This window comes from Rousettus aegyptiacus, unplaced genomic scaffold (assembly GCF_014176215.1).
Source record: "Rousettus aegyptiacus isolate mRouAeg1 unplaced genomic scaffold, mRouAeg1.p scaffold_m13_p_1, whole genome shotgun sequence".
Taxonomy (NCBI): Eukaryota; Metazoa; Chordata; class Mammalia; order Chiroptera; family Pteropodidae; genus Rousettus; species Rousettus aegyptiacus.
This window is the reverse complement of record NW_023416284.1, coordinates 20,509,787-20,531,032: the sequence shown is the minus strand read 5'-3', so window position 1 is coordinate 20,531,032 and position 21,246 is coordinate 20,509,787. Positions and strand designations below refer to the sequence as shown.

Sequence of the window (21,246 nt, the reverse complement as noted above, 5' to 3'; positions counted from 1 at the left end):
GCTACTTGAAATGTTTTCTGATTCCCGAAGCAAAAACTCAACTTCCTAGCCCAAGCTAGAGCTCTGCCCCAGGAGTTTACTAATAGTGTGGAATTAAGGGTAATCTTGGGCAAGAGCCTTCTCCACTCTGGGGGTGGGAAGGGTCTCAATTTCCTCACCAATATACCACATGGTTCCTAAGGCATCTTCTCAGCTCTGGTATTGTAACCCTGTTTGAACCCATGTTTTCAAGTGCTCTCTTTTCTCTTGAAGTCCCTAAATACCTTATGATTTGTTGAATTCAGTTGTGTACTAGGCTTTGTTTGAAGCATTATTTACATAATTACTATTATTTGGTATCATCTCATTTAATCATCACAGCAAGCCTGAGAGGCTTTTAGAGATGAGAACACTTAGTCTGGAGAGTTAAGATGATTTTCCAGTTAAGTGGTAAAGCTCAGATTTGAACCCAGGGCTGTGACTTCCAAACCTATGTTCCTTGTTATCCTCCCATCCCCATGTCACTCCGTGATTTGTGTAGGGATCATTCTTCCCTTGCTACAGTTGAAGAAACTGAAGATGGAAAGAGGAGGTGAATTCTTCAAGGTCATACAGCAAGTTCATGGCAGAGCAGCACTGGCTAGTTTTCAAAGAGGGAAGCTGGTGAACCAGAAACAGCCCTTGGGCTGGAGTCAAGTGCCCAGAACTGAACAAGGGTATGACAATCAAGGGGGAAGGCCTTGTTTGTTCAGCACAGCCTGGGTGCACCCTCCCTGAGCTCAGTCCAGAGGAATACTGACTTTGGGTAAGTCCATTAGGAATAAAAGGTGATATTACCTGCAGGATGGGGAAGGGCTGGGCCAAATAAATCTCCCTTCTTCTCCAGTCTCCTTCAATACAACCCCACTATGCTCTTTACTCCCATACACTCTTATTCAATCACTTACCCAACAAATTCCTACTGAATGCCTACTATCAGCTAGCACTAAGATAAGCAACAACAGATGCACCTCCAGGCAGTCACAGCATATATGCTGTGGGCTAGGCTAGAACAAGAAGGGATTCACAGAAACTCAGAGAAGAGAGGCTTTCTAGAGGAGGCACTGCTGAAGCTGAGACCTGAAGGGTGAGTAAGAGTTAGGCAAAGGGTTTCATGAGGAAAGAACAGCATGTGCAAGGGATAGGAGAGTGGAAGTAAGGTCATGTGGCTGAGGGTTGCATGTGAGGCAGGGAGGCAGAATGATGAAGTTGGAGAGGAAAGCAAGACCAGGTCATGCCAAGTTGCGGGCCATCTGGGGGCAATGGGGAGTCATGACAAGGTTTTAAGCAGGAAAGGAGTATGATCATATTTATATGGGGCAGGGCAAAGCTAGAGGCAGAGAGTCCAAAGAGGAAGCTGAAGAATGGGGTGGGATGAAAGAAGTGAAATTGGGCAGAAGTGAAGAGCCAAGGAATTCCCTTAGGAGCACGGGGGCCTGTTTCAGAGCTGGATTACTTAGTCTCACTCCCATATTTCAGAGAGGACAGGCACAGCAAGCTGGCAGTTCTGTGGATTAAGATCAGAGCCCTCATATTCCCATACTAGTAATCTAGTGGTTGTAGCAGAACAATGATAACAGAATATGAAAAGCACTTGGATGGGGTACAGAAGTCAGTGCAGCATAGAGAAGAGCCCGATAAACAGTCAGGAGAGAAGGGTTAAGGAAAGTTTCCAAGAAGTGGCATCTGAACTGAGACCTGAAGGATGACTAGGGGCTTGTTGGAAGGAAAGTGGGAAAGATAGTCAAGTCAGAGGGAATAGCAAGTATAGTGTAAGGGTTGGCAAGCTACGGGCCACTTCCTGATTTTATAAATAAAGTTTTATTGAAACATAATCACATCAGTACATTCACTTAGGTATTGTCTCTGGCTGCTTTCACTCTACACAGCAGAGTGGAATAGTTGGGACAGAAATGCTATGACTATCAAAGCATACAATATTTACTATCTGGCCCTTGACAGAAAAAGTATGCTGGCTCCTAGAGATTCGAGAGCTCATGATGTCTTTTAGGAACATAGTGGGTAGAGGATAGGGGTGGGAAATGTGCAGTAGGCAGTTCACAATGAGTCCTTCCCATAGCCATAGTGGATTGGTCCAGGAGTAGACAAACCTGATTTAAACTGACCTAATCAGATTCTCTCTTTCTAGGCATTTGAAATGTAGAATGTAAAACCCAGAAACAGAGCTGAGCCACATTACCATCTGCAGACCTCTGCTGCTGAGGCTCCTGGACAGGTTAATCAACAATTCCTTTGATTCAGAGGCCCCTTGCAATCAATCCCCCAAACTTCTAATTTTCATTTTCTTTCAAACTCAGTTTTTGTTACTTTTAATGAGAAAAAACTTTAACTAAAATTAAACGTAAATATAATGTGAATCATATATATAATTTCACATTTTCTAGTGGCCACATTTCAAACAGTAAAAAGAAATGAGTGAAATTAATTTTAATAATATATTGTATTTCGCCCAACATATACAAATATCATTTCAGTATGCAGTCAATATTAAAAAATTGTTAATGTGAAATTTAATATTCTTCTCTTTGAACTATGTCTTTGAAATCTGGGGTGTATTTCATGCTTATAACATATCTCAGATCAGACTAGCCACACTTCAAGTGCTCTATACCACATGAGCTGGTGGCAAACATAATGGACAGCAAAAGTTTAGACCCTCAGTGCTGTGGAGGCCCTGGCTGAGAAGTCATGGCTTCATTCTGAAAAGAGTGGGCATCCCTTGAAGAGATTCGAGCCAGGAAGAAACATGATAAATATTTTATTTTAGGAAGATCACTCTGACTTCCACTTAAAGTACAGGCTAAACAGGAGTTAGGACTAGAGTTGGGATCAGTGAGGAGAAGTTGAAGTAATCCAAATGAGCGATAAAAGATAACAACGATGGACTTTAGCAGTGGCAGCAGGGATACTGAGAAGCAGCCGAAGTCAAGGGATGCTTAGAAGGCAGTAGTAACACACCTAATCATCATTGGTACCCCCCTACACACACACACCCCGAAGCTATTTCCCACCAGCACACCTTTGTGCATCTCCTCTCCACCACACCATTCCAAATTTCTTCCCCTTTCTCTCTGACAACCAAAAAAGCAACCTGCCTCTACAAGTTACTATCTGTTCTGGTAAGTTACTTCATATTTAAGCCTATTTCCTACTTTGTAAATGGCAATAATTTAAGTGGTTACTATGGCTATCATGTGTCAGGTAGGAGAAGCACTTGGATGGGGTCAGGTGCTAAACTCTCTGTTCTGAATTCTCTAAATGTTTATTTAACCCTTAGAACAAGAGCTTGAGGTAGGTATTACTTTTCCCCTTTCCAGAGGCAGAAACTGGCACAGAGAGTCTTGCGGCAGGAAACATGGGTATGACTGGCAGAACTGAGATTCCCAACACGGGTAGGGAGAGATTGGAATCTGTCTTAATATCAACTTCACAGACTTGTATGGATTAAATTAAATCATTCAAGTGAAGGGTGGGGGCAGAGCATGGCACGCAGCTAGTACTCTATTTTAAAATGTCAAACACCTCGGCCTCCAGGTCAAGAGCTCATTCAAAGCCCCTGATTGCCTCATCAGGTATGTCCTCTTGGGTATGAAATAGATGTGTGACAGGGACACTGGAGACGAGCCACCCTAGATCTGCCCAGCCGTCGGTCCTTTTACTCTAGGATCCTCACACTGTGTAAGTGGAAGCGGAACTAGTTAGTGGGCAAGGAGCCCACTTCCAGGGTTACTTCCGGCCTTTCTAGCCGGGCAGAAGCCGGGTCGTCTCCTTCGCACGTCGCCTACATTGCGGGCTGACTCCTTTCCGATGGGAGTCTCGCTCTCGGCAAAGGTTCTATTTTCCACTGGTGGAGCCTGGGAACTGCATCTCCGTCTTCCGACCAGTGGATTTCGCTGTCATTTGTCTCTGATCGGTAAAGTCAGATCTTCCTCCGGTCCGGAAGAGGGCGCGAGAGCTCGTGGCTCGAAACTTAGGCGACTCTTGGGTACGGAAGTAATGTCACGCCACCGGAAATCCTCCGCCTCAGAGTTTAAAGGGCGTGATGGGCGCGGCGTTCTCGGTGGCTGGAAGCTCAGTGTTCGAGGTTCCGCGAGGCGGTGGTTAAAAGTATCGTTGCCATACCTGATTGTCTTGGATGTTCAACTGAGAAAACAGCTCTTAGAGGAAGAGCTCACTCATATTCAGTGAGACCACCACATTCGTATGCAGCTCCTCAAAGCCGAGAGATGGTCCTTTGGGAGAGGCGGGGAGGAATTGTTTATCCTGAGGAGCCAAGTCTTAACAGAAATATTCCCAGTCCACAGATGGGGAAAAGAAACCTAGAGAAAGATAAAAGCTTGCAGGATAGGGTTGCCAGATTTAGCAAATAAAATGCAGGACACCCAGCTAAAGTTGAATTTCAGATAAACAATGATGGTTTAGTATAAGAATATCCCAAATAGTACTTGGACATACGTTTACTAAAAAATTAGCCTTCATTTATATGAATCCAGATTTTTCTGGGTGTCCTGTATTCTATCTGACAATTCCAGGCCAAGGTCACAGCTGAGTGGAGACCAGAAAAAGCTATTAAGACTTTCTACATGCCTCCCCACCTAAAGCTCACTGGTATGTGGACCTGCACTCCTCCTAGGTGTAACCGGAAGTGGCCTGCAGCAATCAGCCCGTTCCAGTCAGTGATTTGTCCTCCACAGGATCTAGGCTGCTGTTCAGAAGCTGAGGAGCAGGGACCAGATATCCACCTCTCCTGGATTCAGGGTTAGCCCCCCCCCCATCCTCTAATTTATTCAAGACACTAAGCACTTAACTCGGTGCCAAGCACATACCCAGGCTCCAGTTGTCACTGGCAAGACAGGGAGAAACTCCCTGTCTTTTTGGAATTAATACATTTGCAGGAAGAGTAGAGAGAAAAATTATAATACATTGTGATCAACAGATCTTTACTATAGGTAAATGGACGATGCTGTGAAAGCTCAGAGGAGCCATATCTAACCAAGGCAGAAAGTAAGAGATGAGGGAGAGTTACCCAATCTAAGTCCTGAAAGACTCATTCAACAGTTATTTATTGAACATTTATGTGGAGGGCAGTGTTTTAGGCACTTGGAACACAGCAGTGAACAAAACAAATTTCCACCTCTAAGAGCTTAATTCTAAATAAAATGTATGTCAGATGCTGGTCTGTAGGGGGTGGGAGTAAGGCTACTAAAGGGATTATGGAATGCTGGGATAGGAGTGGGCGAGTTACAGTTTTAAAGAGGATGGTTAGGAATACCTCATCAAGGTAACATTCCAGCAAAGACCTGAAGGGATGAGGGAGAGAGATCATAAGGATATTTGGGGTTATTAGAAAATGTTCCTGTCATGTTAGAGGAACGGAAAGGGGAGTGATGTACTGCCTCCAATATGATAGTGTTCCAAGGGATTTTAGTGATACTTTTGATGATGTGTTTCTTGCCTTAAATATTATCTTTAGACTCTCTAGGTCCTATTAAATGTGACTACACATAACTAGGTGGGGAGCCACTCTGAATAGGGTGTTCAGAAAAGGCCTTCCTGAGAAGGTGACATTTAAACTGAGGCCTTTGTGATGAGAATGAGCTCTCCCTGAAAAAGCTGGAAGAAGAGCTATTTAGGCAGAGGGAACGGCAAGCGCAAAAGTCAGGAGGCAAGAGAGAGCTAGGGAAATATGAAGAAGTGAAAAGAGGCCAATAGACTGGAGCACGGTGAGAAAAAAAGTAGCACAAGAGAAGACTGAACACGTGGGTGGAATTCTCAGGCAATTTAACTTTTATTGGCATCACAATGGGAATCAACTGAAGAGTTTTCAGAAGACTGACAAGATGAGATGCACATTTTGTGAAAAAAAAAAAAATCCCTCTGACCACTAGGAGGCTACATGGGATCATTTTGTTGGTCGAATTTGTTCAGGCTTAGCTGCTCATCCCAGAGGTACTCAGGAGAGGGTTTAAAATGGAGCAAAGGGTTGAGTGGGAGCTGCCATCTTTGTTGCCTCCTGTATGGTCTCTTTATGGCTGGAATGAGGTGGCTTGGGCAGGTTGGTTTCCTAGGGGAGGGATGACACCCACCCAGAGCCACTATCTCCCACCTGAACTGGGGTGCACAGAGATGATAATTTGTATCCCTCAGACCCCATCAGGCTGCCTGGCCAGGCTCTCCTAAACCAGACTGGGAGTGAAGAAAAGTGCATGCTACCACCAGCCACCAGGTCTCCCTCTGTCCCGTTTTCTAATTATTTATTTTTTATTTTTCAGGCAAGGCAACCCTTGGTTGACCGCACAGATTACAAGGACCTTGTCAGTTTACAATCCCTTATTTTTTTACATTTTATGCCTATAGCACCTGATTTTCCTAGGTGGTCTCCCATCCAAGTACTAACCAGGCCCAACCCTGCTTAGCTTCTGAGATCAGGCTTCTGAGATCAGACGGGAACAGGCTTGTTCAGGGTAGCATGGCTGTAGACTCCTCTGTCCCTTTTGAATACACTTTCAATTATCTTCTCAAAGGTCCTGTCATGCTTCTGCTCCAGAATTATATTGGGCTCCCAACTGCCTGCAGAATTGAGTTCAAACTCCTGGCTCTGTTATCTAAGGCCCTCTATGAGTACACTGCACTGTGAGTTCCTCGAAGACTCACAAGGACTCCATCTGCATCACATCTACCGCAGGACATGGCCGCAGTAAGTGTTCAACAGATGCTCAAGGAATTACTTTTCAAGATCATTTATGGAGCACCTACCTAATGATGATGATGTGCTAGGCCCTGCTGGGCTGAGTACTCTATCCCATTTTCTTATTTAATCCTCACAATAACCCTCTGAGGGAAGTATATTTAGCAGCCACATTTTACAAATGAGTAAAAAGACTGGCAGGTTAAATGGTAGGTTTATTCATTTGTCCATTTGGCATACATTTTTTGAGCACTTACTTTGCTCTAGGTGATGAGGAAATAGCGGTGAAAAAATAAGGTTCCTGCAGCCAAAGAGCTCACATTCTGGGGGTTGGGGGACTGGCAGATGATACACAGACAAACAGGTATGTCGGGTGGTGATAGGTGCCGTGGAGAAGAAAACCAGTTAAGAGAGACTGGAAAGTGCCACTTTCTAAAGGGCAATCAAAGAAGGCACCACCTAAAGAAAATATTTGAGCAGAACTGAATGGAGTGAACGAGCCCCACAGATAACTTGGGAAGATCATTCCCAAGACAGGACAATATATGCAGGACCAGCCGGCACAGGTGCCATGCATTTAGTGTTCGAGGAATAGAGAAGCCAGTGTGCCCAGGAGTGATGAGTAACCAGGGAGAGATGGAGCCAGAGAGGTAATTGGGTCAGGACTTTACATTTTATTCTTGACGAAATGGGGATCATGGCAGTGACAGTATCTGGCTGCTGCATGAAATGGACTGGAAAGGGGAAGTGCGGGGGCGGGGGGGGGGGAGCAGACCCTGGGTGAGAAAGGATGGTGGCTTGGCCTGGGGCAGTAGCAAGTCTGTTACCCTCCCAGAGCGAATGAGCACACAAGAGTGTTGGGAGGCACAGGTGGGTTGTGGGGAGGTGTTGGGAGGAGGCTATCCCTTAGGTGAGGTCCCAGGGCAAGATGAGTCTGCGAGAGGCCAACAAGAAAGTGACTTCCGGAGCAGCCAGAATGGCATGAGGGTCGACTGTCAGTGGATTGCTCAGGGAGCTTCTCAAAGGAGGCAAATGCCAGTGCAGTCAGGACTCTAGGAGGTCCCTGGTCAGATCCCCTGTACGGGCCTGAAGCCCGTTACCATTCTCCAACATGCTCCATGCGTTTAATGCTTTTTCCTTCTTTCTCTTCAGAAAAAGATAGAAATAAACAAAAATAACCGAAAAGAAATGACTGTTTATTTTTCTCAAGTAAGTCACATCAAGTTCTGTGTATACCTTTTTCAGAGAAGTAAATTTCACATTCTTGCAACAAATGGAACATTAAACACTTGAAAGGTTCCAGTGAGAAATCTATTCAAACTCTGCCAGCTGCTGTCACTTTAAAAGTTACAGAGGGCTCTCCCCAGACCTGCCTCAGGCAAGATACTGATTGTGGCCTGGATCTCACTGCAGCCAGCTGTCTCAGCAGGGTGCTGCAGCCTTAGGAAACAGATGCCGGTCTGTAGAAAATTTTGTTTGCCCTCTTCCCCTCCCCCCAAAAAAGTATGAATGGATCCAGATCTACTTGGGCATCAAAACAGAAGAAATCACAGAAATAGTCTCATAGACGGAGAGCTGAGCCCAGCACCATAATACGTAAAACGAGGCTTTGGATAAAGAACAAGAGGGCAGTAGAATGACTCTTAATTGTTCTCTGGATCTCTTGGTGTCCTGAGTTTTCGGTTTGTTTATTGTCAAAGTATCCAAAACAAGGCCCAACCTGGAAAAGGGAGACACCTGTGCTTTTGACAAGCACCTAGTTTATTCACAACACATTGCCTCATTTAGATGATCTCAAAGCCACATGTATGATCCAAGACTGGCTGAGATACTGAAAACAGGATGGCCAGGTGTGATGTCATGATTTATATTAAGAAATATATTTTTGGTCTTCATCCCCATTTCTGGCACAAAATCCTTCAAATTTCCTAAATGATGAGAGTGATAAGGGTGCCTTTTGTTATGTCCCACCCTCCAACCTCCAGGGAGGAGGGAGAGGCTGGAGATTGATTTCAGTCTCCAGTGGCCAATGATTTCATCAATCATGCCTATGTAACGAAGCCTCCATTAAAAATGCAAAAGGACAAGGTTGGGAGGGCTTCTGAACTGGTGAACACATGGAGGTGCTTGGAGAGGGATATGCTCAGAGAGGGAATGGAAGTTCCGTGCCCTTTCTCCATACTTTGCCCTGTGCATCTCTTCCATCTTGCTGTTCTTGAGTTAGATCCTTTTATTATAAACTGGTAATCCAGTAAGTAAAGGGGGTTCTTAGAGCCTCTGATCTATAGCTAGTCTGTCAGAAGCACAGATGACAATTTGGACTTGGCAATTTGCCTCTGAAGTAGGGGGGGTCGGGGGTGGGGGAGGCGTCTTTTAGGACTGGAGCCTTTAACCTGTGGGATCTGAAACTTTCTCCAGGTAGATATTGTCAGAATTGAGTTGAATCATAGGACACCCAGCTGGTGGTAGAGAATTGCTGGGTGGAGTGGATAAAACTCATTGTACCAGGCTTACCCAGAAAGATGCTCAAGTGAGTGTATAAAAAATCAAAATGAAATGTCCAGAATAGGCAAATCCATAGAGAAGGGAAGTAGGTTAGTGCTTGCCAGGGGCTGAGGGAGGAGGGAAATGGGGAGTGTCTGTTGATGGGCACAAGGTTTGCTTTTGAGGTGCTGAACATGTTCTAGAATTAGATAGTGGTAATGATTGTGCAAACTCTATGAATACACTAAAAATCACCGAATTCTACATTTTAAAAGGATGAATTTTAAAATATGTGTGAATTATATCTCAATTTTTTTTAATTGCAGAAGAAAAATCTTTTGGGTCGCCTGTAGCAGCTAGGTGAACTCTAAAATCTGAACTCCTTTGCTAAGTAGGTGCACAGCCTGGGACCCTAGTAGTGCGAAGTAGTGTTTGCCGGGATAAATTCTGAGGAGACATCAACATCAGGGCCCTTGCACTGGATGTGGCAACACTCTGTGGCCAACACTGTCCTAACAGTTTACTGCCTCAATAAGCAAAACCAACCACCACTGATTGGCATTACTCTTATTGCCTTGCAGAGCTGCAAGGGGAGTGAGGAAGTAGGGTCTCCTCAAAAGCTCCCAGACACCCATCTCTTGGCTCTTTATCTTTGGTATAAATTTCCAAAGTGGTGTCAAATGTTCGATTGACTTTGGGTCAGGCCTTAGGCTGCATGTTAGGTTCACACAGAGACCCCTGTCGGTCATGAGTTGCGGCAACTCTGACCCCACTTCAACCCCTGACAGTCACCATTCCTCATGATGCCAGGCATGGAGGTAGGAAGAGGAGAGAGATGAGTCAGTGGAGCTGGTGCCAGTGGGAGACACCCGCACTGCAGCCAGGCCAGGACTGAGGCAGAGGCCGTCGGGGCCTCACTGTGGGTGGGGAAGGCTCGCCCCTGGCTTAGCCTAGGTTGCTTTGTGAATTGAGCTTTCAATTACACTGGAGTATTAAAAAAAAAACTAAACATTTATTTGCTTCATATTTACAGAGGTGTGTAGGAGACCATGGGAGACCCCAAGAACACCCCCACACCTGGCTGACCAGGCCCTTTGCGCTGCAGAGGAGGCGGACACAGCTCGAAGGGACAGGATTTATGTTGCACACTTGAACTACAGCGAGTGTAAGACTGGTCCTATTTACAGGGCAGAAACACTACAGGTGGAGCATGGGGTGGGGCGGCAGAGCGAGCACCAGAGTCCTGGCCAGAGGATGCTCTGCTTGCCACCTTCCCACCTCTCCCAGAGGCATCTGTGGCCCCGCTTGGGTCCTCAGGGTGGGGGGGCAACGGGGCCCGCTCACATGATGCTCGCTGGGGTGAAGACGGGGCCCACACACAAGGTGTCTGTGATCTCCCAGCCACAGGACAGAGGCTTGCACACACCCTCAGCGTCTTCATCCTGTTCTGGAGGCAGCAGCTGCTCTTGCAGTGCTTCCCTGTAGGTAAGAGAGAGGCAGCCATCATGGACCCCGCAGGCTGGGGACTCCTGATGACCCTGTACCAGGAGACCTGGCCCCATTGGGTATATGGTTCTCACCTGAACCCTAGAGCCCAGCCAAGGGCAGGGGCAAGAGAAGACCTGCTGACCCCTCTTTCTCCCCTTTCATAGTCCACCCCCATAGCAAGGAAAGGAACTCACATTTATTGAGCACTTACTACATGCCAGACATTATGCCAGGCACTTTACTTACATTATCTAAGTATATTTGCCCCAAAACCCTATAAGGGCTACATTATCATCCCCATTTTACTGATAAGGAAGTTGAGACTCAGAAGGAGGTGATCTGCCCAAGGTCACATCTCTAGAAAGTGGTAGAACTAGGATTCAACCCAACTCTCTCACTCACATTCTTCACATACCAGGCTTGGGACTTTAAAAAGAATCATCTCCTGCCCGACTCAAAAAGCCTACAAACCTTCTCCTCCTGCCCACCATGCTGTTCCGTGGCTACACCATCTGATCAGCCACAAGCTGGGAACCTTATTCCCACACCCAGTCTATCCCTGCCGAGCCCGGCTGCTGAACACCCTCACAGGCACCCGCTTCTCTCCATGCCCGCTGCCACCACCATCTCTAGCTGGGAAGTCACAGTCTCCCTGAACTGCTCCTGCCTCCTCTAGACATTTCTAGCCCAGGCTCATCTTTCTAAACAGCAAATCCCTGTTCTTGAATCACCAGAAGCTGCCCTCTGCTCCCAGGCCCCTTGAGGTCTGGCATCAGCCAGCCTCTCCCGCCATCCCCATCCTTACTGCCTGGGTGCCATCCACAGTGGCCATCTTTCAGGCTCACACATGTCCCATCCCAGGCCTTGTGCTTCCACCTGCATCATCAACCCTTACTAATTCCTCTTCAGCCTTCAGGTCTCGGCTTCAGTGATAGAATCTCGGGGATGCCTTCGCTGAGTCCCACAGCACCATGTACTTCTCCTTGATAACAATGAGGGTTCAGTATCTGCTTTCCTGACAGCCCTTCAACTACAGGAAGGCAGGGACTATATCTGAGTTACTCAGTGCCTGGTGTCTGCAGGCCAGCAGAGTAAGCACTTATCGGTGGGGAAGGTGGACCCTGGATGGGAGGACAGGGAAATAGCACTGGGTTCAGTACCAAGAGGCCTGGAGGAAGGAGGCATGCCAGCTTGTCCTTTACTTCTGCTGGGATCTGCTTTCCCACAAGACCCTCTCTCTTCCATCTAGATCTTCCCTTTCCAGCCCATTCCAGTCCCTACCTGCAGGAAGGCCTCCCTCTTTGCTAATGTGTACAATTCAATAAATCAGTAGTCAGTCTCCTTACACGGCTTGGTCAGGCTGTTCTCTTCCAAGTGGGAGTTTCTCCAGGCCAAGCACCCTCTGTCTGAGCCTCTGTCTCCTTATCTTTCAAAATGGGTTGGTCCAGTTTCTTAAAACTCTTTCAATGGCTCCCTACTGTCTTCAAGATCAAGTCCAATCTGGGCCTCCCAGGTCCTTCCTGATCCAGTCTTCCAAATATGCTACACCAGCCAGACAGAGCTACCTACAGCCCTTTGAATGAACCGGACTTTTTCAAGCCCCCACACCTCTCAGCGCAGTCCTCCCTGCTGTCGGCTTGCCTGGCCCTCCTGTGCTTGGCCGACTCCTCCTTACCCATCTTGTAGCTCTTAAGAAGCAGTCCTGACCACCCCTCCCCAGTCTGCTGTCCCCACCCCTCCTCAGTGACCTTTCCACCCTCTATACAAATGTTTTGTGTGCAGTTCTGCTCCTGGGCTCACCACGTTTTTAGATGCTCTTGTACCCCCAGGACCAGGCACAGAGCCAGTCTCTAAAGCAGGACATTTTGCCAAGGCCCCTGTGATATGGAGAATTTTTTTTGGCATGCCCATTTCAAAATATTAGAATGTTTTGCTCCTAGTAATGAGTGCAGCTGATTCCCTGCAATCTCATCTGCCTATGTCTGCTGGTAACAAAGGCAGGATGGGATGAAGAAGGCTGCACGGTGCTTGTTTTTTTCGTTTGTTTTTTGGGCCTTGTCAAAACATCCCTAATATGAAAATGGCTGCATCAGCCAACCCCATGCCCCAGCAGGGAGTAGAAATAACAAAAGTGTGTTGACTCAAATGAAATGTGACTTTCATACTCAGCCCCATCAGACCTGGGGTTTGCTAGTGCTATTCCTGGGGCACCCTCAAGCTCAAGCACCCAGAAGGTCCCTAGGGACACAGGCTGCACTCACTCCTAAGTGCCTAGCACAAAAGCCCCTCCCAACTGCTTTTATCCTCCACCCCCAAAGGAGGTTCTTCACCACTGACCAGCTCTGTGTGACCTCAAGCAAGTGACCTGTCTGCAATTACACTGATCCCACTGAGTTTTGTGTGGGTGAAAGGAAATAATCATAAGGCCTGACAGAAGGGTTCAATAAACGCAGCTTTCTTCCCATCTTGCACGTCTTCTTCCCTCACTGGAGCCCAACGCTGGCCTGGGGAGGCAAGCAGGGCCAGTGTTCTGTTCATTTTCTAGATGGGAAGACAGAGGCTCGACGAGTGTAAGTCCTTCCTGGGTCACAGAGTAGCCACTTGACTGATCAGCAATATCTGCATCCACCCTTGTCCTTCCTTAATCCACACAGTAGCTAGAGTGGTCTTTCTAAAATCCAAGTCAGACCATGTTGCTCCCCTGCTTCCAGCCAATCCATGCTTCCCACTTGCCGCTCACAGCCCTTCACTCAGCCCTCAAGGCCCTTCTCAGATCCAGCCCTGCTCCTTCTCCAGCCATGGCCAACCTTGCGTAGTTTCATGAAGGCGGCATGCTTGCTCTGTGTTCCCTCCGCCTGGAACCCCCCTCCTGCCTCCTGCTGCCCAACTCCTACTCATGTACCAGGCTTTGACTTGACCCTTCTTTCCTCAGGGAACCGGATCTGGGCCTCAGGGAGAAATCTGAGCTTCCACAGCCCGTCCCCTCCACCCAACACAAAATTATCAGGAGTCCTGTCTGCTTCTCTGTCCCTCTCACAGGCTCCGAGCTCCTCAAAGGAAGCTCGGTCTCATTCACGGCCACAGCCATGTGCCAAGCACCGGCCTCACTTGGGATCAGGCGCCCAGAGCTACCTGTCAAAGTGGATTACGCAGAAGCAGGGTCTCAAATCTCAGGTTTCCCTCATTGCTTCTGCCCAACCTGCTCCCTGTTCCTCCCCCAACTCCATTTCCTAGCAGGGCCCCCTTACCAGGCCACCCGGGACATGGCGTAGGTGATGCGGCAGGTTTGGGTTCCCCCGAGGAAGGAACCCATGCCCACGGTGTAGGCGCCCATGTTCTCAAAGACCAGCCAGTCCCCTACGTGTAGTTGCGGCAGCCACAGGCCCTCAGCTACGCAGTCACAGCCATCGACCACCGGGCCCCACAGGCTGCTGCTGTGCAGGGGCTGCTCTGTGGATGGTTTCTGCAGAAGAGAAGATGGCCACATTCAGCTTTCCCGGGCATACCGTGCACAGCCCTCCCTCAAAGGCCTTCCACGGCTCCCACGGCCAATAGGATAAACACTAGATGGGCCCCCTGGCCTGGCATTTAAGGCCCCCCCACTTCCCTGCATTCATTACCTCTTCCACTCTGAAGCCACAATGCTTGATCTTAAATTCAGGCTCCAGCACTTGCTAGCTGTGTGACCTTAAGCAAGATTCTTAATCCCTCTGTGCCTCAGTTTGCTCCCTTATTAAATGGGAATAATAACAGTACCTACCTCACAGGGTTACTAAAAGGCTAAATGAGTATATATAAAGCATTTAGAACAGTGTCTGGCACATGGAAAGGAACCAGTAAGATAGCACTCTCATTGTTACTGCTGTTATGGCTACCGCCTCTCTGTTTCAGTCTTCCCTAGCTAATCTGCCGTCCTGCTCCCTTCCTCAAATCCAGCTTGTACCCTGGGCCCAACCCTGGAGTACCCTCTTCCATGAAGGCCTCCCAAATCCCTTTATTCCATATAACGCCTGATCACAGGAGCCAGAATACACAAATGAGTTATACCCACCCTCCCACAGGCTATCAGGTAAGGAAGACAGGCCTCCAAGAGAGATCACAGGTTGACCTGGCAGAGGCCCCCATGGGGTAGATATAATTATTCCCATTTCAGGAAAACTGAAGCTCTGAGAGGTTAAGTAACTTGGCCAAAAATACAATTACCGATCACATTAAATTAAAAATTGTTTTAAATTACTTCCAAATCCAGAAAAGAAATCTGTAACACAGACCATTTGCAGATGACCAAGATATCAATGCAATTTGTCACAATATGGGGATCCTACCAGGAAAGTCCTAGAGGAGTAGTCATCCCTGAAAGATGGACATGAGTGAATCCTGACTGTGCCCTTTGTGGCCGGCCCCTCACTCCCTCTTCTGCTACACTCACTGTGTTCCAGTTATTCTGGTTGCTCTGGGATCCACAGGTGAACTCTGCTTCCCTTCCCCCACCCTCAGCCTTCTCCATGCTATTCCTTGGGGCCCCAAACTTGCCAACTCCTAATTTTTGTTTAGAGCTCAGCTAAAACATTCTTGTGGAAACATTTCCTAAAACTCCATGCATGCACTCCCAGGTTTTGCCTTCAGAGCATTTACCATAGTTTATAATTCGGTATTTGTGAAATGTATCTGCTCAGGCCTGTCTCCCTCTCAGACTATAAATTCCATGAGCTCAGAGATCATGACAGTCTCCTTTACCCCCATCTCTTCTGTGTCTAGCATTCTGGCATACAGTGGGTACTTTCTGAACAATATCTTTTGAATGAATAAATGGGAAATACGTGAATGATGAAAAAGAGAAAGAGCAAGAAAGAAAAAGAAGATAGGAATAGAAGTCATCCAAAGAGCCTAGACGGACGCAGTAGAGAAGACCAACAGAGGACAAAGGAAAGGCATTTCAGCATCTTAGCCAGCAGCAAGAATGAGTAAAACTACGAAAGAAAAGCCACAGGTTCCACGAGCAGAAATAACGGTCACATATTTGACAAAAAGTTAATTAATAAGCCACTAGTCTCATTAATAAAAACATGCACAGGTTGTTAAAATTAATAGTGAGAAATATCCTATATTCATTCATTTATTCAGTCATTCAACAAATACTTATTGAGCACCTACTATATGCCAGGCTCCGACCTCGAAGATGGGGATTTATCAGTGAACACACAAAAAAACAAACTTCCCGTGCTCAGAAGCTCACATTCTAGGAAAGGAAGACAGACAAATATATTCTTGTTCGTATAAAAACCATCTTGTTTACAAGCTGTTTTTGTCGATGAGTAAAAACCTCCATTGCTCTGAATCATTTCCCTTAGCTTCAATCATTAAAAAACATTAAGCTAACTTTTAAAGATGGTGGGAGGGGGGATGCTATATAAATGTGCCAACAAGGATCCTTGAAAAAAGAGGTTTCGAAGGCTCCACTACAATAAAGCAGTCAAAAAAAAGGTCGCCCTCGAGTTATAAGTTAGACTCTCTCACTTCTTATTCATGGTATAAACAAACGAACAAAAAAAATAAGTAGAGAAAAGATTTTAAAACATCACGGGAAATAATGCAAAACTACCATTTTGCTATTTAAAGCCATTAAAAAAAAAAGGAAACAAAAAAGGAATCTGCAAAATACATATTCCATAAGCATGTAGCAAGAGGCTTGAAAGTCTCAGCTCTGTTTATGAGTTCCAAACTGAGTGGACATGGACACACACCTGTAAAAATACAAAATACCCAGTCTACTACTGGGCCTCCTCTATGAGAGAGGGCATGCCCACCACTACTTCATATGTCACCTGGAAGGCTGTCGCAATTCCCATTTTACAGATGAGAAAACTCAGAGAGAGGTAGTGGCCTGCTCCAGGTTCTGGAGGGAGTTAGTATCAGAACTCTGAGAACTCTGAGTAGCCCCAGACAAGAAGCCTCATAGCTGCATCCAGCTGGCTGCCTTCCTCACAGAGGCCCAAAATGTGAGCGGATCCACAGAAGACACAAGGGCAAACCATTCAAATGGCCCATGGCCCTGCTGTAATTCCCCAACTTTTAAAGAATAGATCAATAATTCCCATTCAACATAAAGTGTACAAAATATTTTAAAACAAAAAATATATATATTTTTAAAACAAGAAAAAAAAGAACAAAAATGTATGGTCAAACTCTCACTTGTGGACATACAGGCAAAAATCCAAAATGAAACCTTGGCTAACTACACACTTATAACCAAAGAACAATCTTCAACTCTAAAATAGAAGGTGAGGACAATATGGTTTTATCATAATATGGTAAATAAAGATCTACAATTCAAATTTAATTTTCTCGGTACAGCTCAAAATGGCATTCATTAGCCTATAGCATCTATTCTTGATTTGAACTGCAAATCAAACAAAACACAAAAATGAAGAAAGAGTATTTTTGAATGAGGCAACTCTAACTTAATGGCGATACACTAGAACGGCCTCATTTCAGAACCAAAAACAACCTTAATTTGAGTTTAGTCCCCTCATTTTCCAGATGACAAAATGAGGGAAACAAGGCTCAGAGAGATTAAATAACTTGCCTAATGTTACTCAGCTAGTATACGGCAGAGCCAGGACTCAAACCCATGTCTTCTGATCCAAGTCTGAGACTTTCTGTCATCATTCCTATTTTATATATCATGAGAAATGCTGGCAATAGCTATTAGAAAAAAAGAAGAGAAACAAAAATATATAGAGAAAATGAAGGAATAAAATATCACATTGCAGATAACATGTTTGCCCACCTGGAAAATCCAAAGGGGAGAGGTCTGATTTTTAGAGGAAATCAATGAGTTTCAGTGTTCAAACCAGTGTCTCAGCTCAAAAACACAGGGGAATGCTTCCACTCACAATAGCAATAAAAGCATTAAGTTATTAAATTCTTGGATGTACTTGGGCCACAATAATACTTATTCAAAGAAAATAATAAAAACTTAATGGGAGAAATAAAATATAAGACCCTAAGCTAGCTGGAAAAACATAGTAAAGCAAAAAAGAAAATTCTTCCCAATTTAATAAATAGATTTAAAAAACTGCTTCTAATTAAAACCCTCAAGGGATTTTTCTAAATGTTAGAAACAATATAATAAAGAAAAAATGGGAGCCTATCAAAGGATATATTAATAAGCAATGACAGACTCAAACTTTTGTTAAATATTTTAACTCATACAAAAGAATGTTTGTATCATGTGCAAGCTGTAGGGAATGATAATAAAATGAATATCTGTGTCCCCACCACCCAGCTAAAGAAATATAAAATTTCCAGTATCTTTGAAACCCCTGTGTGGCCCACTCCAATGACATGCCCCTTCTCTAACCCCTCCAGAGGTAACCCTTATCTTGAATTTTGTTTTCATTATTCTCTTGCTTTATTTTGTTTTCCGTGAGTACACCTAACCTTAAACAATATAGTATTTAGTTTTGTACACTTTTGAAATTTATGTAGATGGAATTATAGAGTATGTAATTTCTGTAACTTGCTTCTTCATTGTTGAAAATTACATTCCCAAGATTCACACAACTGATGCATAAAGCCAGAATTTCCAATATACTGCATAGAATCCATTATATGGAATGCACTGTAACTTATTTATATATCACCTTGCCAACAAACATAAGGTAGTTTCCAGTGTTTTATATTATAAAAATTGTTCCTGTGTACAATCTTATATATCTCCTCAAACACATATGCCAAGAGCCTCTTTACAATATGTACCTAGGAACTTGCCAAAAGGTAAACACATGTTTAACTTTATCTAAATAATGCCAAAGTAGTTTTGCCAACCCCCACCTAGCAGTGTCTAAGAGATCCAACTACTCCACATCCTCACCAACACTTGATATTGTCATGCTTTAAACCCTTTTCTAATTTAGTCAGTATAAAATGGTCATTTTCATTTCAGTCTGCATTTCCTTGATTACCACTGAGGTCGAACACCTTTTCATCTTGTATTTGGTTTTCCTCTTCTGTGAACTGCCAATCAAAGTCTTTTGCCCCTATTTCTATTGCTTTCTATTTCATATTGCTTTTTTCATAAGATTCTTATTTGTCTATTTCTAAAAGAATCCTTCGAATAGTCTCTCTACTAATCCCTTATCAATGATATATGTGTTTCAATCTTTTCATCCACTTCCCAATTGCCTTTTGCTAACAGATGAACAGAAGCTCTTCTCTTTAATGGTGTCTTTCTCTTTTCAGTTTTTAAGGTGTTCTTCACTGTGCTTCCTGTTTTGAGGTCAAACAGATATTCTCCTATATTGGTTTCTGGGATTTATATTTATATATGGTGTGAGATAGGGATCTAATTTCATTTCTTTTTTTTTTTCTTTTTTGCATATGGACAGTCAGGTGTTCTAGTATCACACATTAAACGATCCCCACCAATCTGCTTTGCAAGTCCTGTCAAAACTCAAGTTTCCTGAAATGTGTGAGTCTTTTCTGTGTTCTCAACTATGTTTCACTGGTCTATTTCTTTATGCAGGTGTCCAAACTAAAATATTTTAATTAGTCTCAACATTGGAAATGACATTATTTTTATTATTTTAGTGGTTACTCTAGATACTCACATTATAGCATGTACACCTAACTTCAAGTCTAAAATTAATACCTTTACCTTCCTCTCAAAAAATTCCAAACCTTAATACAACAAGTTGCTATCCAGTGTTTTTATTCAATCTTATTTGTGACAGAGGCTGCTAGTTGCCTATCCCAGCAATTCCAAACCTCATTTTTTGCTGGACACATGACAATCTAGAATAAAGACCAACTTCCCTTGCAGGTAGTTATGGCCATGGGACAAAAGCCTAAGTTTTATGTAGCTACTTTCAGGAAATTTCTTTAAAAGGCAACTGGCACATAGACTTCACCTCTTCTTTCCTAAATGTCTGGAATTTCAATTTGTACCAACTAAGATGAGGGCAACAGGTAGAAAAAGGTACAACGAGAAGCTATATGGTTCCACATGACTATGAAACCACAATACAGCTCTGAATTGCCTGCATTTAGACATTAACATAAAAGTGATACAAGCCTCTAGATCCTGTTCAAGTCATGTAATTTGAGCAGATGAAACTAATCATAACTGAAACCTCTTTTTAACTCCACAGACTACATGTTATTGGTGGTGGTGGTGGTGGTGGTGGTGGTGGTGGTGGTGGTGCTGGTGGCATTGGGAAAATGTAGATCCACCCACCCTCTTATACACTGCTGGTGGGCTTGTCAGTTAGTACAACCACTTTGGAAAACAGTCTGGCACGAGCTCATGAAGCTAAACCTTCGCATGCCCTATGCTCGGCAATTCCACTCCTTGCTCATGTGTCACAGAGATGTTAGCAAGAATATTCACAGCTACAGTATTCACAGTAGCAAATATCTAGAAACAATCCAAACGCCTTGAGAGGAGAGAGGACGAATAAGCTGCAGTATATTCACCAACAGAGTTTTGTACAATATAGTCGAACGAACTGTAGAGACAGACAGCAGTATTGAGGAAACTTAGACTGTGATATTAAGGTTTTGAAAAAGTCCAAAAAGGTTATATACATCATAACGCCCTTCATGTAAAGTAAAGAATAAGTAGAATAAATTATAAATACATTTCAGGAATACATTGGATGTGATAAAATGATAGGAAAGAAGACATACGGATGGTCAATGGGTATATAGAAAGATGCTCAATGTCACTAATCATAAGAGAAATGCAAATCAAAACCACAATGAGATATCATCCACACCTGTTAGGCTGGCTATTATCAAAAAAAAACAAAAGACAGCATGTGTTGGCAAGATTGTGGAGAAGTGGACCCTGGTGAGAATGCAAAATGGTGCAGCCACTATGGAAAACAGTATGGAGGTGACTCAAAAATTAAAAATAGAATTACCATATGATCCAGCAATCCCACTTCTGGGTATATGTCCGAAATAATTGAAATCAGGATATCTGAGAGATATTAGCTCTCCTGTGTTCATTGCAGCACTATTCACATTTGCCAAGACGTGGAAAGAATCTAAATGTCCACTAACAAATGAATGGATAAAAAATATACGGTATGCACATCACATGAGATGTCATTCAGCCTTATAAAAAAAAAAAAAGAATCTTGCAATATACAACAACATGGATGAATGTGGAGGATATTATGCTAACTGAACTATGCTAGTTACAGAAGAAGAAATATTACATGATTCCACTTATGTGAGTTATCTAAAATGGTCAAACTCACAGAAGCAAAGAATAGAATTGTGCTTGCCAGGGGCCGAGAGGAGGGGGAAATGAGGAATTGCTAATCAATGGGCATAAAATTTTAGTTCTGCAAAATGAGTAAGTTCTAGAGATCTGCTGTACAATGCTGTGTCTTTGTACAACACTGTATTATCCACTTCTAAATCTGTTACCAGGATAGAGCTCATATTAAGTGTTCTTACCACAATAAACAAACTACCTATACAGTTTGATATATAGTTATATATAATATACATAAAAGAAAAAAAAAACTATATGA

At 44.2% G+C, this 21,246-nt stretch overlaps 1 protein-coding gene and 1 pseudogene across 4 annotated transcripts in view; both read right to left on the bottom strand.

The window, feature by feature from the left end:
- Positions 1-6,387: 6,387 nt before the first annotated feature.
- On the bottom strand, positions 6,388-6,520 carry LOC118606922 (annotated as a pseudogene).
- A 3,687-nt stretch (positions 6,521-10,207) lies between these two features.
- Positions 10,208-21,246, bottom strand: part of AZIN2 (antizyme inhibitor 2) — a 28,320-nt gene continuing 17,281 nt past the window's right edge. For 3 of the 4 annotated variants that reach the window (XM_016150519.2, XM_016150516.2, XM_036218149.1), the window contains 2 exons: positions 13,948-14,162; positions 10,208-10,690 (listed from right to left, as the gene is read on the bottom strand). In XM_016150519.2, coding sequence (XP_016006005.2) covers positions 10,552-10,690; positions 13,948-14,162 — 354 coding nt within the window. In that variant the 3' untranslated portion in view covers positions 10,208-10,551. The remainder of the gene's footprint in view (positions 10,691-13,947; positions 14,163-21,246) is intronic. The other variant, XM_016150517.2, reaches the window with a different exon arrangement.